Source organism: Aphelocoma coerulescens, chromosome 10, assembly GCF_041296385.1.
Source record: "Aphelocoma coerulescens isolate FSJ_1873_10779 chromosome 10, UR_Acoe_1.0, whole genome shotgun sequence".
NCBI classification, from domain to species: Eukaryota; Metazoa; Chordata; class Aves; order Passeriformes; family Corvidae; genus Aphelocoma; species Aphelocoma coerulescens.
The window spans coordinates 20,078,886-20,103,901 of NC_091024.1; the positions used below are offsets into that span (position 1 = coordinate 20,078,886).

General features: G+C 45.4%; 1 protein-coding gene across 6 annotated transcripts in view; it reads right to left on the minus strand.

Moving 5' to 3' along the window:
• The window catches only part of NEO1 (neogenin 1), a 166,124-nt gene that overhangs the window by 94,286 nt on the left and 46,822 nt on the right, over window positions 1-25,016 (minus strand). For all 6 annotated transcript variants that reach the window (XM_069025638.1, XM_069025636.1, XM_069025639.1 and 3 more), the window contains exons 2-3: window positions 17,291-17,608; window positions 1,686-1,961 (exon numbers count right to left, since the gene is read on the minus strand). In XM_069025638.1, the coding sequence (XP_068881739.1) occupies window positions 1,686-1,961; window positions 17,291-17,608 (594 nt within the window). The remainder of the gene's footprint in view (window positions 1-1,685; window positions 1,962-17,290; window positions 17,609-25,016) is intronic.

Genomic DNA, 25,016 nt, shown 5'->3' on the forward strand with positions numbered 1-25,016 from the left:
TTCCCTAACACAGCTCTATTTCATCACCTTCTGCAAAGCACTACAAAAGCAAGGAAACTACAGCTGGTGCCAAAAGAATTCAAAAGATCAGTGTAATATAGAAGTTTATCAAGAAATCTTCAGTTTCCGAAAAAATCAGCAATATCCTCAGCATTTGAAGGGCCGCAGAAAGATGAAGGCAATCCAAACTACAGGAATTCAATCAAGCATCTTTTCCAAAAATGCTTTTCTTCAAACCCTGTATCCTTAGTTGGAGAAGAGACAAGGCTTTGGAGAGGCTAAAGAACTGAACAGAACAAAGGCCTACTTTATGCATGATTCATTTCCAACACCCCAATTCCAAAAGAGAGCTGCAATTGTAAAAATTGGAGTTTACAGAATAATTTAGTATTTTAAGTAGAGAAGGGCTGTAGTCACAAGAAACAGAACTATTCCTTGAAAGGGATCCCTGAAGGTGCCCCCACCTGCCTCAAGTCCACCAGCTGCCCACACCAGGTCAGGCCAACCATGACATTGTCCAGCCTAACCCTGCGATCTAACCCTGAAACTCAGCAACTCCCTCCTGCAGCTCTCCAAGAGCAACAACTGAATGAGAATTCCAACATGGAGACTAATCCAGAAGCGACAGCTCTGGGAACAATTAAGGAACCTCGTATGAAACACAGCCTGTATTTCCCTAGTTTGGGAAAGCATGACCCACATTCCTGTCCTATTTTTGGTCACTTTTCAAACCTTTGTGTTAGAACAGCTGGTGACACAACAGTGTCACTGGGAACAGAACACAGTGAATGTGCCAACAGTTTACATCAGCACTGGACTTCTGTTCTAACAAAAATACCTCAACATTTCAGCACAACAGGCAAAGCTGAACGTTCCAAAATAAAACGTCACCCCCCTCTGGGGATTGGAGACTTCTCAAAAGGTCCCACTGCTTAGACAACCAGAATTTCCTGAATATTGGGACAATTAAAAGCACCTCAGCTTAGGCATACTAGGAGCGAGGGACTAAGCACCAATTTCTTTGCGAAGCTTTCATAGGGTTTGAGACATGGGATTCAACCTGAGAAACTCAGAAATCCCCAAACTTTTATACTCCCAGAAACAGTCAACTCCCTCTTTGTATCGTGTCACAATGGAAGTATTACTGGGGTTTTTTTAAAGAAGTCTTTCTCCAAAATGCCTTAAAAGCTGAACCATTAAATATGGGAAGGAAGCCTGTGAGCATCTCCAACCTGTCTCCAACTACTGTGAAGAGCTCAGGTGCTGGAGACAAAGACCCTGCATTGGAGACTTCCCCAAAGGTCCCAATGTTTAGACAGTCAGAACTTCCTGAATACAGGAAGAATTAAAAGCACCTCAGCTTAAGCATCCCAAGAGCCAGGAAGTAAGCACCAGTTTCTTTGGGAAACTTCCACATGGCTCGAAACATGGGATTCAACCTGAAAAAATGTAGACATCCCCAAACATTTACACCCAAAGAAACACTCGGTTCCCCCTTTGTATCACATCACAACAGAAGTGTATTACTGGTGGCTTTTAAACATTTTTTCCCCAAAATGCCTTAAAAGCTGAACCATTAAATACGGGAAGGCAGCCCGTGAGTGTCTCCAGCCTGTCTCCACCCCTGAAGAGCTCAGGGCCCGGAGCCCCAGGATCAGCTGAGCGCAGAGAGCAGCAGTGGGTACCTGGCAGGACTTTGAGCTCGGCCTCGTCGCTGTACTTGGGGGTGCCCCCGCCGTCGAGGGCGCAGCGGTAGAGCCCCGCGTCCGTGTCCGAGGCGTTGGTGATGAGCAGGGCCCCGCTGGGCAGCTGCAGCACGCGCCCGTCCGGGGCCAGCGCCTGGCGGTCGCGCTCCCAGCGCAGCAGCGGCGCCAGCTCCGCCGTCACCTCGCAGCCCAGCACCGCGCTGCCGCCTCTGCGCACAGAGCTGGGCTCCGGCTGGCTCGTGAACCTGGGCAGACCTGCAAGAAAACCGAAACAACAGCAACTCTCAGATACTCTGATGGTGATGCCAAAGCTTGGAAATGCAAGTCAAGATTCATGAATGTAGTTTTTTAAAAATTAAGCTGCTCTCCAACTCTTTAAAAACCTTAACCTTTAAGTAATCACAGAATCCCAGAGTGGTTTGGGTTGGAAGGGACCTTAAAGCTCATTCAGTTCCACCCCCTGCACAGGCAGGGACACCTTCCACTAGCCCAGGTTGCTCCGAGCCCCGTCCAACCTAGCCTGGAACACTTCCAGGGATGGGGCAGCCACAGCTTCTACAATGCAGCCTACACAACACCTTCATTTACCACCTCCAGCTACAAAAGCCTCTGTACAGTGCACAAGGTAAATACTGAGATAAATATTATTGAGAGAAATATTTGCATATGGCCATTCTCAGTGTGGCCAAGCGTTCCAGTTTGGCCTCAGTTTAGAGGCATAGAAAGACACAGAAATTAATTTCTGGGCATAGGCAGCGATATGGGATACACATCATAAGGTCACCCCAAGACATTAAGACATGAGTTTCTCCAGGGCACACCACAGAGCTGAGCTGGCAGCACTGCACAACTCCAGTGTCACCTTTTCCATAGAAATGTTCTCCAGAAACACCCAGAGCCCACTTAATGGCTTCACAGTTGGGCCGGGCAGTTGTGGGAAGAGGCTGGGGACACAGCTGGAGCTGGTTCCATGGAGCCACAGCTGAGGCAGCCGGTGAAGCTGGGGACACATCCAAGACAGGGAAAACCATGGGACAGCAGTGAGGAAAGTGTGAGGCACCGCCCTGGAGCGGGCAGGTCAGAGGAGGATGAGCGAGAGCAGGAAGGGCAGCTTTGGGTGTTCCCCTGGGGAGACCAGGGTAGAGCATGAGACTGAAGAATTGGGAATGAAGGCAGGGAGTTGAGCCTGGAGAAGGGGGAGAGGGCAAGGAGAGGTGCTTTAGTTTGGTTTTGTTTTCTTACCACTCAAATTACTTTAGTTGTCAAGAAATTAAATTAATTTTCCCCAGGTCAAGGCTGTTCTGCCATTACAGTAACTGGGAGTGATCCCATCTTGACTCAGTAACTTTAATCTTATTTCCTCCCCATCCTTCTGAGGAGCAGAGTGAAGGCACAGCTGGATGGGCAGCCAGCCACAGCCACCCTATCCCAAGTATTTTGCACAGGGAAATGATCAAATCTGCCAGTTCAACCCACTGTTTTTACAAGTCTCACTTCATACCTATCATGGATGCACCCGGAATGTACCAGTAGAAGGACCAATCCTTCAGGAAAGCCAGACTGAATCCTAACAGAGGAGATTCCTAACAGATGAATCACTTCTGCCCTGTCAAGTTCCTTCCACAACCCTGTACAGTGCATCTCCAGCTGTTACATATTTTCTCCTCTCTCAGGATCCTACCTGGGGACTCCTTCCATAACTTCATTCCTCCGAGAAACCTTCTGTTTCTAGTTTCCCCTCCCAGTGCACTTCCAACCAACTTGTAATCCTTTGATCTTGACCTTGTTTTGGTATTATTTTGCATATTTGATATTTATCCACCAGTCCCTCCAAGGTATTCATAGGAACAAAAAAAATCCAGTTTCTTTCAACTTTCCTTCTGCTTAATGAAGCTACAACCTTTAGTTTCTCCCCTCATTCCCCTAACATCCTATTCACCTTTAAAGATACAGAACGGCAGGAGAATTTGGGAAGGAAGGGACCCAGCCAGAGCAGAGCCAGCTGCAAGGTCAGAGCTGGTTACTTAGGGATTTGTCCAGTCAGACCCCAAAAATCCCCAAGGGTGGAGACTGCACAACTCTTGGGCAACCTGTTCTACCTCATGGAGCAGAACTCCCTCCTTAAACCCAGTCAGAACCTCCTCTGCTCCAACTGATCCCCAACGCCTCCTGCTCTCCCACCAAGCACTCCTGGCAGAACAACAAACCCAAGTGCCTAGAGTAACTTCAGATCACAAACATCCACGGAAATATTACAAAACTGCTTCTCTTTCTAGCAAAAAAACCTTCCCAAAAGATGGAACCATCTCAGTGGCTCTGCACAATCAATCCTAGAACCCAAGTAACCTTTTCCTCTCCTGAATCACCCACCCCTCTGTCTCAGCACAATCCCAAGGTATCTCTGCACCTGCCTGACTTTGCACACTGTGCTCAGAAGTTCCATCATTAGTCAGTCTGGAGCATTATTTAATTCTTCCTGTGAGACCATGGAGGCCACAGCAAGGGTGACAAGGTCTCCTCGTTTGCCACACTCACTAATTCAGTGGGCAAATAGGTTGTTCCTAGAGCTGATGAGGCTGTTAACTCTGAGCCTCTGAACTCCAGTCTCTGAGGCACCTGTCCTTTCTGAAAATCTCCTTGACAGAACCCATTAAATGTTCATAATTACCTCTGATTCTTATCTCTCTCAATATCCTCATTTATTAAGAGCCCTACATATTAAGCCAGTTCTTTCTACAGCCTGGGAGGGAATCCTGGGTCTCCTCCTTCAGCCAGGTGACCCCATAACTTCTGTTTCCACCTCATCTGTTGCCGTCTCTTTGCTCCCAGCAACTACCACTGGAACAGCCCCACTCTGGCAACTTGACTGAAGCCCTGCAATTTCTCACATACAGCTCAAATATGCTTTCATTTAAATCCCTTACAAGTACTGTTCATTTCCTGGACAAGACAGACCTTGTGCCTTCTGCTGTGTGCAGGTGCTCCATTGAGGTTAAATAAGCCTTATTCAAGATGGTTTCATTACTCACTAGAAATGAAATTACAGTTCATTTTCCAAGTCACCTCAAATGCCACTAAAACCTGTATTTCGTCATAGTCCTGTGTGTTTTTAAAATATACATTTTAACCTAGCCTATAATTTTGTCCTAAAGAGTAATTTTCTCTTATTCTACAATTATTGGCAATTTGCACTGCTTAAAAGCCTCCATCGTGGAGGAGGACCCTTTGCTTTAGCCAACGAACAACCACAAACCAATCATGATGCATTATAAAAAGCACTCCAAATCCAGGCCTTAATTACCATTAATTCGGAGACCTGTTTATAAATCCAGGAGCAGGTCCCAGAGTGCTGGCACACCTCCTGCAGCAGTGAGCCACTAGAAAATACCCTTTCATCTCCCAGCCCAGAACCCTTCCATTACAGAGCTGCTCTTTCTCTCTCCAAAATATCAATTATCAACTTCTAAGCCAGCATTTCCTGAACTTTCTAGAATAATTTTTAAATGCATTACCATGTAAGCCAATTCAGTCTAGTTAAACTACAAACACTTTTAAAACCATTTTTAAAGTTAACTTTTTTAGAAGCTGATAACTTTTTTCTTAGTGGTTTGTACTTCCCAAACACTTCAATCAAGAAGGCTGAGCAAGAAGTTCTAATGATGAGTAGAATCCCAGGATGGTTTGGGTTGGAAGGGACCTTAAAGTCCATCCAGTGCCACCCCTGCCATAGGCAGGGACACCTTTCACTGTCCCAGGGTGCTCCAAGCCCTGTCCAGCCTGGGCCTGGGCACTGCCAGGGATGGAAGATACATTCCTAATGAAGAAGCAGCCCCCACCCCTCACCCATGTGTTGCAGGGCAATCAGTTGAAGACATCAGCCCATCTTTTGGTAAATGAATGTCGTGATAAATGACACTTTGGGCTTCTGACATTAAAGACAATTTTTTCATGTTTGTACACACATTAATCATTCTGTGGCAGCACAAATACATTAGGTATTGATTTTAGGACACCAAAGGAAAATACTACTGACCTAGCAAGAATGCAGGTTAATAAACTCAATTTAGGAAGGATGATTTTCCATTTGGAATGTTCTCTAAACACAGGCAGGAGAACACATAAGTTACAGTGCACTCACATGCATATAACAAGGATTAGTTGCATCCTAAACTCCTCATTTCTTCTAGGACAATGCAAATGGCAGAGAAGGGGGGAAAGTCAACTCCGTCCCTCTTTTCTCCTTCCCTTTTGTCTCTCCCTTCCCCTCATCCAAGCCCAGAGCAATGGCAGGAATGTGAATGAACAATCTATTAATGCAAATGTGGTGCATTCAATCAGCATTCCCAGTCTCAGCGTTACTGAGATTTGTGGCCCATTGTCTCCATTTCTGAAAAAGATGTGCCTAGAAGAGCAATAATTCCCATGCTCCTGGAAAACACAGATGGTTAAAATTCTGGATGTAGTCTCCTGCCCTCAATGGAGCCAGTATTTCATCTCCTGGAGTCTGCAGAATCAGGGAATTCACTGCCCTGAGCCAGATGCCAATCTAGCTCAGCAGCCTCCCTGTGACTGCAGCCAGTGCCAATCACTTCCAAGGAGACTGAAAGGAAAAAAAACCTTCATTGTCAACCATTACTAAATAACTGGCTCATCTGAGTGTAGTAACTCCAGAGTCACACCTGCCTTTGCTCTGCAGCCTGCCAGCACCGCTGCCAACGCTGTCCTATTGAAGGTGGATACCACTGCCATAGACAGGTTTAATCCCCACAGAGTCCTACCAACCTTTTGGGACCCATCTCACCAAACTAACACTGCAAAAGGAAAGTGAGCAAAGAGAACCATCTCCTCGTCTCTAGGGAAGAGAAAGCTGTGGAGGAATCCCCTTTTCCTGCTGTGCCAGGGCTGTACCTTTACGAGTGGTCACAAGCCTTTGTGAGTGTTTTCCTCACATGTCTCCACTCTGTTGCCTCTGCTCTGACTGGAATTTAAGATAACACTTAGTACAAGCATTAAACTGCTCTAAACATACACACATCACATGTTTGTGCAATTAACATTTTCCCAAAGCTGCTTTCAGGCTTTCTGGTGACATCTCGATGTGCTCAGCAAATGTTTTCCGTTTTTTCCCCCATTTCTACTGCAATATGGAAAACGTAAAGCACAGGAGCAGCTGGCAGGTTTTCCTCCCTCCTCCCTCCTGGATACCATCTGTGAAAAGCCTTTGCTGCCCAGAGTTAACTTTTACTCAAGTTTCTCCTAACTTACCCAACTCTAACTTCAGCAGCACCAGCTCCAAACGTTCCACCCTACAGCTTCCACACTCAATCTGAAATTCATCCAGCTGGTCTGTGAATGATCCCACAAACTGCTCACAATTTTCAGGCACTTGAATTTTCCCTCATTCCTGTCTGCCTGGTCAAATTTGAACTCATGACAAATCCATAACTACGACTCCTTTCCCCAAACAGCCTCTTGGGAAGTGTGGAGATTTCAGCACCATGAGGAGGTACTGGAGAATGGGAACATGATCCTCTATTGTCAGGACAGCTCCAACATCTGCTACCCTTCAGCAACACAGCAGATCACAAAGATGCCACCTATTTTGTTAGTGCATCAGCTCCTCACCCCAACCCTGCTAAAAAATTAATAAGTCCAGCCATCTGTGGACACTTCATTAAATTATCACAGCTCCTTCTCTCCAACATTATTCAGCATCATTTGTTGGAGTGGCAGAGGTGTGAAACGGCTTAAAATACACTCCTGTTAATGAGACATATTTCATGGATCTCACTGGCAAATGGAGCAGACTTTGTAATTACAAACACTCCTGGAGAACACAAGTCCAGCACCACCTGAATTAGGATAAGGCCAGATGCTCCCAGTCCCTGCTACAAACACCAAGCAGCACATCATCCTCCCCCCTTGCTTTAGGCAAACCAGACAGGGGAGAATGCAACCAAAAATCCAGGCAGGAGACAGCTCCTCTGGGAAGGGAAGAGGATTTTTACAAGGATTGTAACATGGGGAGAAGAAAACCTACCAAATGTCCTTGGCTGGCTAAACTGAAGTGGGAAGCATGAGGGATACAGAACACAAATGAGAAATGTCAGAGCATTACCAGAATCCTGACTTGGTTAAACACAGCCATGACAGCATGGACAGCATGGCATGTGCTGATTAAAACCAGTGTCCCTTGTGCCAGAAGGAAGGGAGAGGATGTCACTGGACACATCAGTAACACACACACACAGGTACTGGACACACACAGTAACACACAGAGTGACCTGGTGGCACCTCAGAGCTGTTCTGAGCAAACAACTGAACTCCAGATCTCCCAAGGCCCCTTCCAAGCTCAATTATCCGATGACATGGGGAAGGTACACAAAAAACCTTAGTGAGAAATAGCAAAATATTGCACAAAATATTGTCCAACCTGTCCTGGAACACTTCCAGGGATCCAGGGGCAGCCACAGCTTCTCTGGGCACCCTGTACCAGGGCCTCTCCACCTTCACAGCCAGGAATAATTTCTCCTTTATATCTACTACACATCCAAAAATTTTAAAGGGTGTTTGGACAAGGAAAACACATCAGCGGAATATGATGTTCTACCTGGCAAAACAAGCAAATCCAAATTCTAGTCAGGTGATATGAAGAAGAGATCAATGAATTATTCCAGGAATGATATGGGAACAACAAAAATGATTGAAGGAAGATCTTCAGAAATACAGAGGTCACTGCTGACAACCACAGCTACAAGAAAAGCACTGGGGGTGAGGTGGGGATGTCAGTCCATGGCACATGGTCAGGCTGAGGAAGTGCTGCAAGGAATAGCACAGAAATACAGAAGAAATGGATCTGCTGATGGAGGAGATGAAACAGTACCATGAAAATTGGAGACAGGAACTGCAGTTCAAGGGCCAAGCAACACAAACACTCCAGCAGCAGCAGCAGCAGCAAAAGCTGCAGCAGCCACAATGAATCTGATCTCCACAGACACCAAGAAACAGCTAAAACAACATTCTAATGCCAGAAAAAATGAACTGAGGGCATGCAAACCATGGAGTCATTTATTTGCTACTGTTGAAGATCATTCTAATAGCAAGGCCAATGAAACCCCTGTGGGATTTCAAGAGAAGCCCTAAAGATAAGGCACGCAGATTGCCTCATCATTTAAGGAACTTCAGGTCTTCATCAATAGACTGCCTAAAAATAAGAACCCTATGGGCTCACAATTACTCTTTCTAAAACAAAATCGAGAGCCATAACAAAAGAAGAATAAGATCCGAAGGTTGTGGTGAAAGAAAAGAGCTTGACAGGTTAAATAATTTTAGTTCCAGGCAAGGCTATCAATTACGGAAGCTCATGTGAACAAGCTATTCAAAGAAGATTAATGCGCAGAGAGGACTGTCAGGATAAATTTATCACGAAACGGGAAGAAAGGAAAGATCTGAAAAACTTTTGCAGGCAACTCTATAGACAGTGACAAAGACAGCTGGTACCTGACAAGAGGCATTTAGAGACAGGAAATAACCAACAATTTCACTGCTAACTCCTCGGGATGCGTGAATAGCAAAGAAAGGCCGCACAACCAGGGTGCTTGAAGGCTGACACAACAGCAGACAAACACACGGCACAGAGAACTTCTACAGACACAAACATGCCGCTCAAAGAGACGTCTGGAGACAACACGGTGCGTGGCAGGATAGAGGCAAACACTAACAGCCGTATCACTGCAAATCATCCAACACAAGCACAGCTCAGCACCAGGGCCCAGGGCAGCACAGCTCAGGTGGGATCAGCACACCACTGACCCCTCCAGCAGCTGCTGGCCATGAACCTCGGAGTGATCAGCAATAGATTTTTACAGGTCTCTCCACGACAGAGCCTCTCTTTGCCTAATTTTTACTCTGTTGAATTTGAGAGCAGAGTGACAGTGCATCCAAGCCAGGGCTGACTTCAGAAGTTACAGAAGGAAGAGCAACACCGTTACAGAAACATAAATTATCTAGAGACATTTCCTCACGTTGCCCCCAAATAGGGGTTTCTATTTGCAAATGAATAGGGCTTGGAGAGTTTTTTATAACTTTTAACATCTTTATTTCCAATGTATTTATGTGAATGGTGAGACATACCCTGTGCTTTTAAGAATGTTACCAAGAACTAGCCTCACTGAAATCAACCCTAGCAAATGTCATAAATTAATTTTTCCTTATTCAAAATAATTTTCCTCCATTTTGTTTCCTTTTCAGGGTCATCAAACTTCATCTTGAATTTTTGTTCTGGAAAAAAGAAAGCATTAATCAGAGACACACTTGTGCCTTGATACTTCTTGCCCTTGCTGCTTCTGTGTCACCTTTTGCTTGGGGCAATAGTACAGGTTCTGATCATTTTCAAAAAGCAATATTCAGTCAATCAGAAACCTGAACAGTGTCAGCACACAGAGCCTTCACTGCACACTAATAAAGCTGAAATCTCTTGCTGAGTGCACACTGGAGCAGGCAGGGAGTGAAGAACACAGGCTGCAGATGTAACCATCACTCTGCTGACAGCTCGGGATTCCGAGCGAGCTCTGCGCAAACTTGTCAAACAGAATTACACAGGGATTGCTGGTGCTGACATGCAGAGAAGAAAGAGGGAAAAATCTGATCTGAGTCAAAATATTCACAAATGAGAATCCAATCTAAACAAAGTTCAGCCAAGTTTGTTTAGGGGTGTTAATGCACCATCAGTATGGTGTCACTTTGTCCCTATCTCACCATCCGGACCCCCCCAGCCGAGCGTCAGCCCAAGAGATTTCAGGGATTTGGCTCCCAGCTCCCTTCCACAGAATTCCTGTTTCTCCACAGATTAACTCTATCACCTGCCATGTTTTCAAAGGCAAAGGTCAAGATGGAATGTACGCTGCAAAGAGCTCCCACTTCCTACGATTTACAGTAAAGTTTATATTATTCTGAAGTACACGAACATAACATTGCCCATGAACTAAATGCACAAAGGTTATTCCCCTTGCCAGTTACAACACTTGCATTGCACTGGACTTGAATTTCACTCTAGAGAACACACGAGTTTTTTTCTGAGCAGTGCTATTACATCATTACTAAAGCAGGAAGCTTAGGCACGAGAGCCACACATTTCCCTGTGCCCCCTCTGCTCCACCTTCAGCAGAGCATTTGTTACCCTCCAGCGAGCACAAATAAGCTTTAACTGGCTCACTGACCCACAGAATTCAGGACAGGGATAGTATTAGTCACAATGAGCGGTTGGATTTGGTTTGATACAAGGTGTAATAAACTTGAAACACAAAGGCTTAAGAAAACCTGTGTTTTTCAATAGGAATTCGTTTTAAGCAAGCAAATTAGGAGTCTCTTCACCTGGGCTCCGATTTGGTCATTAGATGTCAATGAAGAGTTCCAAAACAAGTAGGTCATATTCCCTGCTGTGGGCTTTCCCCAGGGGCCAGTGGTACTCCAGTGCAGGCAAGTCCTGCCCTTCTCCCCCCTGGACATGGCAAGAGGCTCTGGTATTAAATCCCAATCTGAGACTAACAATTTGTAACAGTTTTGAAACTGGACCTTTGCCTTCAGTCCAAGAACTGAAGACCAGTTCAAAGGCTCACATAGATTTCCTTCCCTGCTTTAAGTGGACAAATGTGGACTGCAAGAATTGAGAATGACACATAAGGTAGAGCATTTATTATCTGAAATGTCTAAACCCTCACACTCTCAGTAACAGCTGACAGAACCTGTACAAACTGCAGTTGTGCTAAAACCACCTTTCCCATTTACCTGTCATGAAGAAATGCATTTTGATCTAAGCCAATTTATGAAAAACGCAGATGCTTTTTTCATAGAAAAATACATTTCTGCAAGGAAACCTTATCACCCATATCACTTACTGCCTAAGTGCTCTTAAGCACCCTCCTCTGAAGTATCTCTGCTTGCTCTGAGGTTTTTTCCAATTCTAAGGGCAGAATGTTCTTTATTCATAAAGATCTGGTCAAGATTACTTTTTTCTCCTTGCTGTTAAAGGAAATGTGCAATCCTGGGTAAAAATGTGCTGTTATTTCTAACCTAACTCCATCTCCGAGGAGCTGGGACAGTTTGTCCTGAGCTTTGCTCTCACCCTTTGGGATGGCACCGACATAGAGTCCAGTGAGGAATAAAATACTGCTCAGTTGTAACCTTGAAGGCTTGGCAAACTTCTCAGCGGCCAAGAGCAAACAGAACCAAACGACCTGGCTGCTTCCGTGCAGTTCTTTGTAGTTATGGCAAAAAGCAAGATAAAATTTCAGCTCAAATTAACATTTGAAAAAAAATCCTTATCGGTTCACCATTATTTATACAGAAATAAGTGATTGATATTAAATAGCTGAGCACTCTAACACCCCAGAAGGAAACACAGCATACCTCTGCTGCTGGGCTTTGCAGAGCTCTACCTTGAACCGCAAGGCCACATCCCTCCAGGTCCTGCTCTCTCCCACAGGCTGTACTCAGGGATTGGCCTGGATAATCATTTCCTGGCCACAGCTTCACCCACTGCCTATCATCCAAAGTCTGTAATGGATACAGAATTCTTTATCTCTACCTGCCCTCCTCATTTGCAGCATCTTGGTGCATTATAAAAAGTAATACTTCAAATTTATCAGAGAGAAAGTCTTCACTAGCCCATGGAGAAAAGGCAAAGCGTGGAGATCTGGAGCTAGTGCCATGAGCTGCACCAGAAGCAGGATTGGACCCTGGCATCTCCTGGCTCAGAACTCAATTAACCCCTCCAAGCCACAGGAACCACCACAGCCCATCCAGGCCTCCTGCAATTCCAGGAACAGCTCTCCCAGCCATCAGTTTGGAAGCCCCAAGCTGGACACATGCAAGATGCAAATAAATCTTGAAAAGGCAATGTGGTCAGATAAAAACGAGCAATTTCCCAGGCAAAGTTCATTCCTTATATCTGATGTCTGGAGGAGCTCTCAGCAGACTGAGGGCAGGTCCCTCCTCCCCACAGGGTCTGTGTGACCCCTGGCACGGTCACGCTGACCTGGGGACACTGACTTCACACACAGAGCAGGCTACAGGGGCTTCAGATGCCCTTCTGAGAGCACACGTTTTGGCAGTGACCCCGCCCCAAGCCCTGTGCCCCGGCACAGCAAGCCGGAAGAGCCGGAGCCGTGGGCGAGCTGGATGAACCAGCGGGAGAAGGGGACTTACCCAGGTCAGGAGAGCAGAGAACACCGTGCTCAGGAGCACAAAGTGCTCGAGTATGCCTGGAATGAAACTCCAAATCCTTCCTCCAAGTATGGACACGATGGGCCTCGGCCCACTCCAGTGTCCCCAGCTCTAAGTGGAAAAGCAGGAAGTCTCCCAAGGTTTCAACACAACACGTGAAACTTCACCATGGCATTTCCAGAGCCACTTTCCAGGAATGTTCTCCTCCTGGGCTGTGCTGCCCCTGCAATGTGCTCAATGGTTCCAAAGGAGATACTACACTTTTACTGAGTACGTACCAAATGTTCCTGGTTCCTGAACCATTTCAGAGTTTGATGTTACATGGCAGGAGCATTTCTTAACAGAAGCGATTTGTCTGTACTTTTTCTAAAAGTAATTACAAAATGAAGGCTTGAAAGTAAAATTTCTGTGAATATTTAAATGAGAAATAATAATTCAAGGAGATTATTTAGTTGAGGGAGAAACAAGTCAGAAGTTATCACCAAGTGCTTTTGAATTAATGAAACTCAGACACACCTGAAGTTTGTACCAAGGCAGTGCCACAGCTGCGTCATCACAGCTGAGCAAATGACACAAAGCTCAAAGCCAAGAATTATCAAATGCAAGGATAAGTGGAAGAAGAGGAAGAAAAACAGCTGGATTCACTTGGGGAAAGAAGATGACAAGAGGTGAAACAAATAATTTAGTGAGCAGTCTTTAAATGGATACATAGAGCAAATAAATCTGCATCATCAAACTCAGTGCCCCTGTCACACTTCCCAGCTTTTAGATCCTCGTGTATCTGTTCTCTCCATAAAAGCTTTAACCAAGCCACAGTAACCAGTGACTGGGGAAGGATCATCCTGGGAATATTTTCAGCCCATGTCATTATACTTTTTATTAAAATACATACATATTTATTTTTCCAGTATGAATTACAGACACAGATCTCCAAAACTTTGTAAATCTATTTTTAATCCATGTTTTACAGCAGCTTTTTAAACCCTCTACCCTTCTTAAGATCTAACTGGCACTTAAGTATCAAAGACAGATTTGCATTTCAAAAGGCAATTAAAAAACATACTGTACCAAGGCACTGATTAAAGTGTTGTGGCTTTACATAAATTAGGCAGCTCCTTTAACTTTCCCTACTTCAAGTCCATCATAACAATGGGCAAATCCTACACATTATACGGACTGTATGGCCACCACACCTTCTCCTTCCATTGCCCTAAGAAACTGGTGATGACAAATTCATCTTCGTTTGCTTGAAGGAAACAAACTGTGGAGGCTCACACTGAATGGGAAAGAGATACTCATATCCCCAGACTGCTGCTCATTAAAGAAAACTATCATTTATCATTGTTTGCCATTCCTAAAAATCAAGGATTTACTACTAAGAGCAAACACTTTACTACCAAGGTGTAGCAGCACATAACTCCAAGTTACAGACTAATTCAAGTGTCCTTCACAATGGAATATTTTATCATATGCTCTGACTTGTTTTTTAAATCTAAAGGCAGCAAAGATCAGTTTCTTTAAGAGGCTCACTTGCCACAGAACCTCTTGATCCTCACACCTCCAGAAACCCAAAGAGCAAAGTCTTCTCGTGGATCACCACGTACAGAAAAGGTCCTTTAGAGGCACATTGCCAGGAGCACAGTGAAGCTGCCATGATCCCCTCCCTCGCCATGGCAGGTTCAGAGCAGGGTCAAACACACAGATTGATGCAAACCCAAGCCAGTCTGTCTCCAATGTAATTCCTTCAATGCCTGACCCAGCCCTCTGTGCCCAGACACTCGGAGCACGTGGCTTGGGTTGAGTTTTCCATACAGTGGTTCACTAAACCCCTGTCACTCTACAGCAACAAAAAGCTTCAGATTCCAACACCTAAAAATTTTAGATCCCTCAACCTAGAATATATAGAAAGTCCTTTAAATAACTTGAGAAACTTATCCAAATTTGGCCACCTTCCGGCAGGACTCGGGTAGATTGCTCAGCATCATCCACTGGCTGTGCAGTTCTAAGACTGAAAATTCCAACCCTGTATCCATATGATGGAACACAACGTGTTTTCACTGGATTCTCCTTGCCCTGGCCTCTGTGACTCACCAGAACTTGTCATTTTCAAGAGTTATTTAATGAGTAAGAAGCTGTTAAAACGTGCAACCTACACTTCATAATGTTCCCTTTTAGAGATCAGGTGCATGGCAGCACCACACTCGCACACAGCAGAGGAACCCCACATACCACTGCTCAATTAAGAGAGGAATTAGCTCCCTCCCACTGGAACTTTGAGGCCAAGGGGAGCCCTTACTATGCTAACAATGCCCACACTCACCACAGCCTGAAAGCTGCCAGTTAAAACAAAGACGGTGGGAAGGAATATTAAAAACCACTGTTAAAACTGAGGGATTTAAATGAGGACAAGAAAAGCAATAGGCTAAACCAGAATTTTAATATTCCACCTCTTATTCCAAAGCCTTCAGCAACCAAAGTGCCCTTCCCCCTCCAAGAGGATTAAAGTCGGTGTGGTCTTGCCCATCTCTCGGCACTTGACTGGGGTGGTAAACAGGTTTTCACACACCCACATCTGCCAAAGCCTCTGCAGCAGAGCAGCCAGAGGATGCTCTGGGGCAGGTTTCCAAGGCACAGGATGGCAAAAGGCAAGACACAACACGTGTCACCAGCATTTCCTGGTGCTGTCAGGCCCATGTGTGCCAAAGGGGCAACTGTTTGTGTGGGGAAGGTCCGTATTGTCTTGGGGAAGGTCCGTGTTGTCTTGGGCTGGACTGTATTTGTTCTGTTTTCTAGTTAGGATTGTTTGGAAAGAAAACCTCACCAGAACTGCATTGTTGTTTGTTGTGGGTTTTTTTAAAATAGGCTCTTGGGGTTGGTTTTTTTTCTTCAAGTACTTGGGTTCTTTTTCAAGTACTAAAAGGCTCTTAAAGATTGCATCATTTTAGAAAATATAAATTGAAATAGTACCTTCTACTTAGATAGGGGAAAATGGAAGTGGAAATTCGGCAGACATTTTGGCTTACCTTCATTTTTAACCCCATTAACCTCACCTAATGATCATATAGAGCAGGCTGATAGCAGAGGCAGGAGGCTGAAGGCTCTCATGTGGAAAGCAGCAGAATTAATCCCGACAGCAGCGATGCAAGGAGGTGGTAATTGCTCGAGAGAAGTGTGGGAGAACTGCCTTTATTGTCCTCATTGCCAAGAAGCTCAGAAATCTATTCCTCATTAAGAGATTCTCAAAGTCACTCTTTTAAGGTATAAAACCCCAATTTTTCTACTTCTGACATTGCTGATGTTTCACAACAATGCTACAAGCCAAGTTAATGGGAACAACATCCGAATACAAACGATGGAAGCGGCAGCTCTGGGAGATGCAGGAGCACCAGTCAGGAAGAATTCATTACCCCGAGACATTTATTAAGCAAAGGAAAAAAAAACTGTTTGAAAAAGGCTGGCAAACATCATTAGAGAAACAAAGGCAAATTGCTTCATAGGCTTTTTTCCTAGTTACAGTGCCTTAGTTTACCTTGTTTTTTTCCCTTTTGGTTGGTTTTCAAGTCTCACCCTTACTCAGTAATTACAAGTCTCTTCCTGCTTTACTGTTTACAACACACAAACTGACAGTCCCAAGCCCTGAGAAATAAGCAAGTGACAGAACAGATCGCTTTCCCCAGCCATAATCTTTATTTTTACCTGCAAATGTCACTCCATCACTGCTTTCTACCCCCCAAAATAAAGCTATCACCTATCAAGTCTAAAGGGTGCTCGAAACACCAAAGCTGAGCTTATGATTTGGGCTTTTTAATGGTAAATTTTATGCATTTGGTTGGTTGTTACTTTTCAGACTTCCTTGTTCACACCTGATACTCAAGAAATAGAAAAATACAACTCCCCAGCACTCCATTCTCTACCCGACTCAGTGCTGGAGGGAGTGTACACACTGCTGTTAGGAGCTTCCCAAATGTTTCAGACAGAGCAGGTAATTCTCCACATACAAGCACAGGAAGTTATTTTAAGGTTATTCATACATAAAGAAAGAAAAACCCTGTTTTCTTCCCCCTTCTAAGCTGTGGTAAATCTCCACTGTGATTTCAGACACGTGGCACTTCTCTTAATCCATTCATCGCAGCTTTCCTGATCTCTTGCATTTCCTGAGAAATACCCACACATTAAGCTGCTTACAGGAACAGAACACATGCCAACTCCCAGCCAGCAAAATGAGGGACACAGTCCCAGCTTCCCTGGCAGCTGATGGAACCAGCTCATGTTCCTCGGGAAGCACCTTCCTGCTTTTCCAAGGGCGGAGTATTCCTTTCCATCACCATGTTCTCAGCCACACCCACAAACCAGAGCCTTACCTGCCACGGTGAGCTTTGCTGTCCTGCTCACGATGGTCCCCAGGCTGTCCACAGTTGCCACACACTGATAATATCCTTCGTCAGGTTTATTATGCTTGGAATGCACCACACTGTTAATTAATAAAGATCCATCTGGCAGCAGCTGGCGGCGGTCATCCGACACCAAGTTCAGGAAAGTGCCATCCTTTTTCCACTCGATTTTGGGAGGGGTCTCGCAATGAGCCGAGCAGTTCATGATCACCGACGCCCCACGCACTGACAGCACGTCCAGGGGCTCCACCAGGAAGTAGAAAGGAGTGAAGGTTCTCACGAGCGATTCTGTAAAACATCACAGAATTTTGGGTTAGTTTTCCACAACTTTAACGTGAAACTCACCCTCCATCAAGCTAGCGTGACAAGCACAAGCACTACCACTGCTCACATCCTCTCCCTGAACAGATTAAACCAGCTTGGTCTGTGAGACAGTGTTTTCTGCTTTGACCATTCACATCATGGACCCTCAGATTCCGAGACATTTTCATCCCTAAAATGTCGTGCCCTGCTCTGCTCTCGGCCTCTGTGGGGCGGGTGCCCTCACAGCAGTGCTGTCCTTTGGTGTGTGTAACCAAGATTAGGAACCATCAAGAACAATTCAGCCCTCAAGATAAAGTCTCCCATTCTGAGTTAACACATCTTGCAAGTGTCATACAGTGTTTTTTTACTTCCATTCTAGCCCAGGATAAACATGATTACTTTTTCATTTTAAGTATTCCCCAAAGAGTTCTGTAATTAACATCTACTTTGCATTAAGAAGTGAATTTTAATTACTGTCTTTCTGGTGTATTTGGTCAAGCAGAACGATTGTGTGTCAGTATCACTTTGACTTGTCTTACTTAATCATCCGTAGAAAACAGAAGACAAATTCTTCCAGGGAAGAACTGTTTTCCAGCACTGGGTTCAGGGAACAGGGGATCTCGGTTTTTAAACCCACCTTAGAAACAACACTCATATAACAAACTCCTGCACTCATCTCAAAACCATTTCATCACTCAGCATTGACCATTTCATCTCACGGTCAATAAAAAAATGCTGAAATATTGTAAGACCACCTTAAAGACAAATATGCATTTAATAACAAGATTTGTTTAATTAAGCTATAGAATAAATCTGGGGCTTGAGGAAAAAGCACAACTCTGAAGGAGACCTTTACTTGCAAACAGAGGCTGTCCTGGAAACATTGCAGCTTCTCCCATTGTTTGGTTGTTTGTGGGGTTTTTGAAATCGGATTTACCTTCTAAAACGACCTTAATTAACAAATTGATATGATTCCCTCTATCACTGAACTACAGAGAGTCCCTGGTTTCCAAAGAGCCTCCAGCTTCTCCCCAGAGGGACTCCAGCCTTCCTGTACAGAGCCCATTGTCTCTGCTACTCACAATTCACAGCAACTTGGAGATAAGGCAGGAGTGGTGTGAAAGAAACAACAGATAAATGAGGCTTTTGCAGCTGATAGCATTCAAACCTCTTTTACCTTCAAGAATTCAAAGAGGAAATAAAGGAAAACATTCTAGAAAGATTGAAGTTTCCCTAGTGACAGTATCAGGCTGGAGACCTGTTAGGTTGGGATCCAAATCCTTGGGACTGTCTTTCTTGAGGATAATAGAGACATCCCCCCCCCCCAAAAAAAACCCCAAACCAAATATACAGAACAAAAAAATCAATAAAATTTTAAACATTTCTAGGAGCTGCTTATGTTACTCTGGTTTGTACAAGGGCACCTGTGTGTGGATGTTCTCGATTCTCGGTGCCTCTCAGATCCTGAGTGTCAGCTCTCGTGCAGCAAAAGGCAGAGCAGAAACAGAAGCCATGGGCAGCAGGAAAATTTTTGACCTGTTTACCACTATAATCTCTTCCAGTGCCACAGAAACCTAAAGTTCTTTTTAAAAGTAAAGACTGAGCTGCACAGTCCCTGGGTTTTCCAAGGGAAGCATTCTTCCCAAGCTGTCCCCTTTCCACCTCAATTACAAGCTTCTCTAAGTTTTTCCAATATAGATCCAGACCCCTATGAGAACAAAATACTGGTTTGAGTTTTGCTTCATTCTGGCTTTTCAAATAAAACCCAGAAAACCTTTAAAAGAGGAATGGCAGCTTTTTGTTTGCCCTGCCTATCTCCAGTGCAGACTGGAGCAGATCAAATCCATTGATAGAGTAAGATCGTTTTTGCCCTGGAAGCAACAAGGTGTCCAAGGAAATAGAGCAGAGCAGAGGATGTCAAGAGAGGTCACACCAAGAGCAGCTCAACAGGGATTATAAACCTTGAGGAAGAATGGGAACCAGATTCTCAGCCAGGCTTCAGAGGTACCAAACTCCTGCCAAGGGCCCTGGGAAGACACAGCACAAGCAGCTTTGTCCCGGGGTATCACTGTGCTCCTGCACTGACTGCAGCGCAGAAAAAACGTGAAGGGTTGGTGAGGAACTACTCCAGCTTGAAGGAAGTTAAACCAGAACGGAGACTGTTCTTTCAGAGGATCTGCAGTTGGGGTTTGGGGCACTCTGGAGAACCACACTGCAGCCAGCTGAGCTGAGCCACCTTCAAGCCCCAATTCACAAAAGCATTTGTACACACTGGACCTTAATAAACTTCTATTTCTACCAATGAGCCATTTCTCCCACTCCATCAACCTATTGATTGCTGAGCTCAATGACAGCATCTTATTTTGGGCAGAATGGGTGTATCTGGTGCAGGGAGTCCTTCCCCTTTCCACACGCCTACACACACAGGTGTGCACACACCACTGCCTCCCTTTGTGCTAATACTGGCCAAAGGAGCTTATGCTGAAGCCAGAGAAGTCTGTCTCCCTGCTCACAAACAGGAACGGGTAAATCTCACTCATTCCCACCAGGCTGGAGCTCATTTCTCCCCAGATCTGCTCTGGAGATGAGTGGCAGGGAGCCAGATGTGCCAAAACTCAACGGAGTGCCCTGGCACAGACAAGATCTGCATCAGCCACCGACACGGAGTCATTTCTCACGTCCTGGAAGCTCCACCACTCCTTTCCTCAGCCCTGCCAGCACACAGACAGCCAGGTTTAGCACTCCTGTGCCCATCCCAGCACACAGACAGCCGAGTTTAGCACTCCTGTGCCCATCCCAGCGCACAGGCAGCCGGGTTTAGCACTCCTGTGCCCATCCCAGCACACAGGCAGCCGGGTTTAGCACTCCTGTGCCCATCCCAGCACACAGGCAGCCGGGTTTAGCACTCCTGTGCCCATCCCAGCACACAGGCAGCCGGGTTTAGCACTCCTGTGCCCATCCCAGCACACAGGCAGCCAGGTTTAGCTCAGCAGCGTGGCACTGCTGACTACATCACTACCATTATTCCCCAGATCCTGTTCTTGGAAGCTGCTGTAAGGCTTGTTACTTGGAATTTAATGTTACTTTGAGTTTAATGTTATTCCTGCCTAACTGTATTAGCTTGCACCTGGCTCCTCAAAATTTTTCCACCTTCCAGGGAAAAGTTTACCAAATTTGAACTCTAACCTTGTCCTCGCTCTTCCCTAAGTGGTGTGAAAATGTAACAAATACAATTTACTCCATCAACCACTCTGGGACTGAAAGACAGCAAATACAAGTTTAGCTAAAACACACGAGTGCAAAATCCCCACAAAACAGCCTCCAACATCAACATCAGAAGGACCTGGAGCTGCTGGAGGGAGCCCAGAGGAGGCCCTGGAGCTGCTCCAGGGCTGGAGCCCCTCTGCTCTGGAGCCAGGCTGGGAGAGCTGGGGGTGCTCACCTGGAGAAGGGAAGGCTCCAGGGAGAGCTCAGAGCCCCTTGCAGGGCCTAAAGGGGCTCCAGGAGAGCTGGAGAGGGACTGGGAACAAGGGCTGGAGGGACAGGACACAGGGAATGGCTTGAGGGCAGGGTTAGATGGGATATTGGGAAGGAATTCCTGGCTGTGAGGGTGGGGAGGCCCTGGCACAGAGTGCCCAGAGAAGCTGTGGCTGCCCTGGATCCCTGGAAGTGTTCCAGGCCAGGTTGGATGGGGCTTGGAGCACCCTGAGCTAGTAGAAGGTGCCCCTGCCCATGGCAGGGGTGGTACTGGATAGGCTTTAAGGTCTCTCCCAACCCACACCATTCCAGGATTCTGTGATTCTAAGTCAGGGAAATCAAAGCTTGTTCACCTCACCCAATTTGTCCAGGAACTGATAGCCAGTTGAGTACTTTTATACATTCCTACCCCCTACTATTGAAAATACTCTGGGGCGTCATAGTCCTCCTTGTAGCTCCTCTCTCCTCAAATTCTCACAATTAACCATCAGTTCTGACACTGTTCCAGCCAAGACAAAACCCATCACTGTCAGTGATCTGACAGCATTTAATCACGAAGTGCTTCCAGCCTGTCCTGCACCCTTTTCTGTGCCGAGCTGCATCTTTATAAGGCCACAGGTGAGCAATGTGTAGAACAGTAAATGCCAAGCAGCTGCACAAGTGGGGAGAAGCTTCCCTTCGTTATCCAGTTAATTTCTGGAAGACACAAGCACTCCAATATCAACCTTAAATCACTGAAATGCGTCCTTTAACAACCGCCTGCCACGAGCTTGTCAGAAATTACAGCACTTAGGAAAATAACTCCACACAAAACCACTCTGATCTCAGTCCTACCGACTCCACATAAATCACCTCAAACTGGTGCATGGCAATGTGTCTTGAGATTTTCCTAGCAGTGCCACAGACCTGACTTGGATTCAGTGCTGCCACCAGAACTGTTCAATCGTGATGTTCTCCTGAGGACGAGCATCAGCTCCAGCCCAAGCCCAGAAGCCCAGCACCACATTTCACTTCACTTCGGGAAGAAACCACATCCCATTTTACAAGGACCAAATGTGACAACCATCCAGAAGGAAAATGGGAAGCACAGGTATCACTTCAGAACTCCTTTTTCCAAACAGGATGATAAATTAAGGCAGCCAAATGCACCTTCCATCACAATTAGCTGAGTCGAGATTAGCAGTCAGGCTTTGGTTTGGACAGAGTCAAACCAGGCTTTGATGAAGAAGGATCACTGACTGTTCTGAGCTGAGGAACGACGTGGCACCAGGGGTGATACCTGTCCCCCTGACTCCAAGGCAATTTAGCAGTATGGATATGACACCCTTCAGGCTTGACATGTACAACAGAGGCATCTGAAATCCTGATCAGACAGGCAGGAACTGTTACACAGCCCCTTCCCACGTACTGCGAGTCAGTGATAAAAGCTCCAAGCTCTCTGGCTGCAGGATTGCACTTTTAAAAGGCTTTTCTCCAGAATTTAATTAACGTTCCCAATGGCCTCTGTAATCCTAAAGACAGTGTCATGCCCTTCCTAACCCACATCATTACAAAAAGCTGCCTCCAGAATCAGCCAGACGTAGCTTAAGTGAAGATGTTCCCCACACCATTCCCTGCAGGCTGCCAGCAGGAGCTCACAGAGAACATGTTCTGTGGTTTTGTTCACATATTCATGGCTAAGGAACACGTTATCTATGTGGGCAAATTGCTGCATGTGGTAATCTCTAAATAAATGTAAATATTACCAGCTTGGTAATTTATTTCCCTTGACAACATCAGAAGCATTCTGCATCCCCCAATAAGCAAAATTTATCTATGATATTACAATGTAGCAATGGTTAGACAAAGATGTATTTTCTGCATAATATTACATTTTTCTCTTCTAGGCAATAGCGATTATAGACCACCTGACCAAATTAAACTATGACAGCAGTATACACCAGCCAAACATCGTTAGATTTTACTTTCATAAAGCACTTCCAAAGCCCAACCATATACATAGTGCTTGGCAAGTTCACCACACTCAAAAACCAAGGTCACATTTCTAAACTGCTTTCTCGAAACGCCACTTCAGCTCCTGCTGCACAAAGACTCTGAAATCCACAAATTATACCAGACAAAAATTAAATCGCACTTAAGCATCAAGAAAAAAAGGAGGGAGTGTAAGAGCTACCCCTGACTGCAGAGTACAGTATAAATCCTGCTGGTACTTCCATAACTCCAGCAGTGGGCTGACAGAGGAACCTGGCAGAGCAAGTGACGGAACATTATAAGGTAAGTAATGCCTTGTATAAATCCAGACTTTCCCAGACTTAGTAGATTCCTTTCTCCTTCCACTCAAGCCGATTTCCTCCTCTGATGATTTAATACACTGTAACAAAGATATCCATCACAAAGACTAACTCCTCTTCACCCAGCATCGTTGGGAATCGTGGGCTAAGAATGGTGCTTGAGGAATGCTGTGGTGTCTCAGATTCCCCCCACGCACAAGGGAAGGGCTGTTCTGAAATCCGCAAGGGAGAGAGATCCTTCAGGATGGAGGAGGACACGCGGAAGAAATTCCACCCTGTGAGGGTGGGGAGGCCCTGGCACAAGTTCCCAGAGAAGCTGTGGCTGCCCCTGGCAGTGTCCAAGGCCAGGCTGGACAGGGCTTGGAGCACCCTGGGACAGTGGAAGGTGTCCCTGCCATGGCAGGGGTGGGACTGGATAATCCTTCAAGTCCTCTCCAATGCAAACCATTCCCAGATTCTATGATGTTACTGAGTTGAGAAGGTTTTTGACATCATGTACCAACAAGAACACAAAAATCAAGACAGTCCCCACAATTCTAGCATGATTGTAACACAGAAAGAGATAATATGTTTCAGGACGTGGCTTTAGTAACTCGGGAGTATCCAGACAGCACAGTCAATAAACAAAGAACCAGTCAAGCAAAGTAAACTGTATTTTGCAACAATGCCCTTAGAGCTTTGTTTATATTCCCAGTTACCTTTTGTTTGTTAAATAACAAATTATTGTTGGTTAAATCTTAACTGTCCTTCTTGATGGACCTCAAGAACAAATTTTTTTTTTTTTTTTTTAATAGCCCATTAAAAAAGTGTGCAGGAATAGAATGAAGAAGTCTCCAAATGGTGTGGTGTGTCTGCAGTAAATCACTGCAAGGAAGCATCCCTGCATCTACTCCAACCAACGCCCTCTGTAAGCGATACCATCGCCTCATATATTATTAAATAATGGCAAGAAAAACACGATAACGATCAGCAGCCAAATCCAAACACAGATTGTAATTTCCAAGATCAGATGTCTGTGGAGATGCATTTATCTGCTGTTCAGTTCCACGGCCTTTCAAGCACCTCGAGAGTCGGACATTTTTACCTGGATTTGGAACGCGTGGAAGTGATTGCATTGTTTACAGTTAACTGTCCCAGGTGCTGTGCCATGGCTCCCTTCAGCAGCTGCTCCCAAGCACTGTCACTCCAGGTCACAACCCTTCTGCCCCCTCACTGTGGGGTTGCAGTCCCATTCAGCTTGGAAAACTTCAGGAGAAAGATGGCACCAACTCCTCCTCCCCTAAAGCAGGACTCACTGGAACGACTTCTCGTGGTACCCTTGTGGAACTTGCCCCAAAAAAGTCCCCACCAAGGAGGTGCTCCTCATGTCCAGCCCATATTCCCACTCTTGAACTGTTTCCTACTCACAAGGATTTATTCATCTGCCTTAAATCCACACTCAAAAAAGGAAAATAAAAAGCTGCCTACCAGCCGTGCTTCAAAAACAACTTCTGGTGCACTTTTTGTTCCTCCTGGTGTGCCAGGAAAATAAATCATTTATAAGCACCAAGCCCAAAAATGTGGATTTCTTTCAGGTTGTTTAAAAATATCCTTGGGTTTTACAGAATTCCGATGCAGAAGCTGAG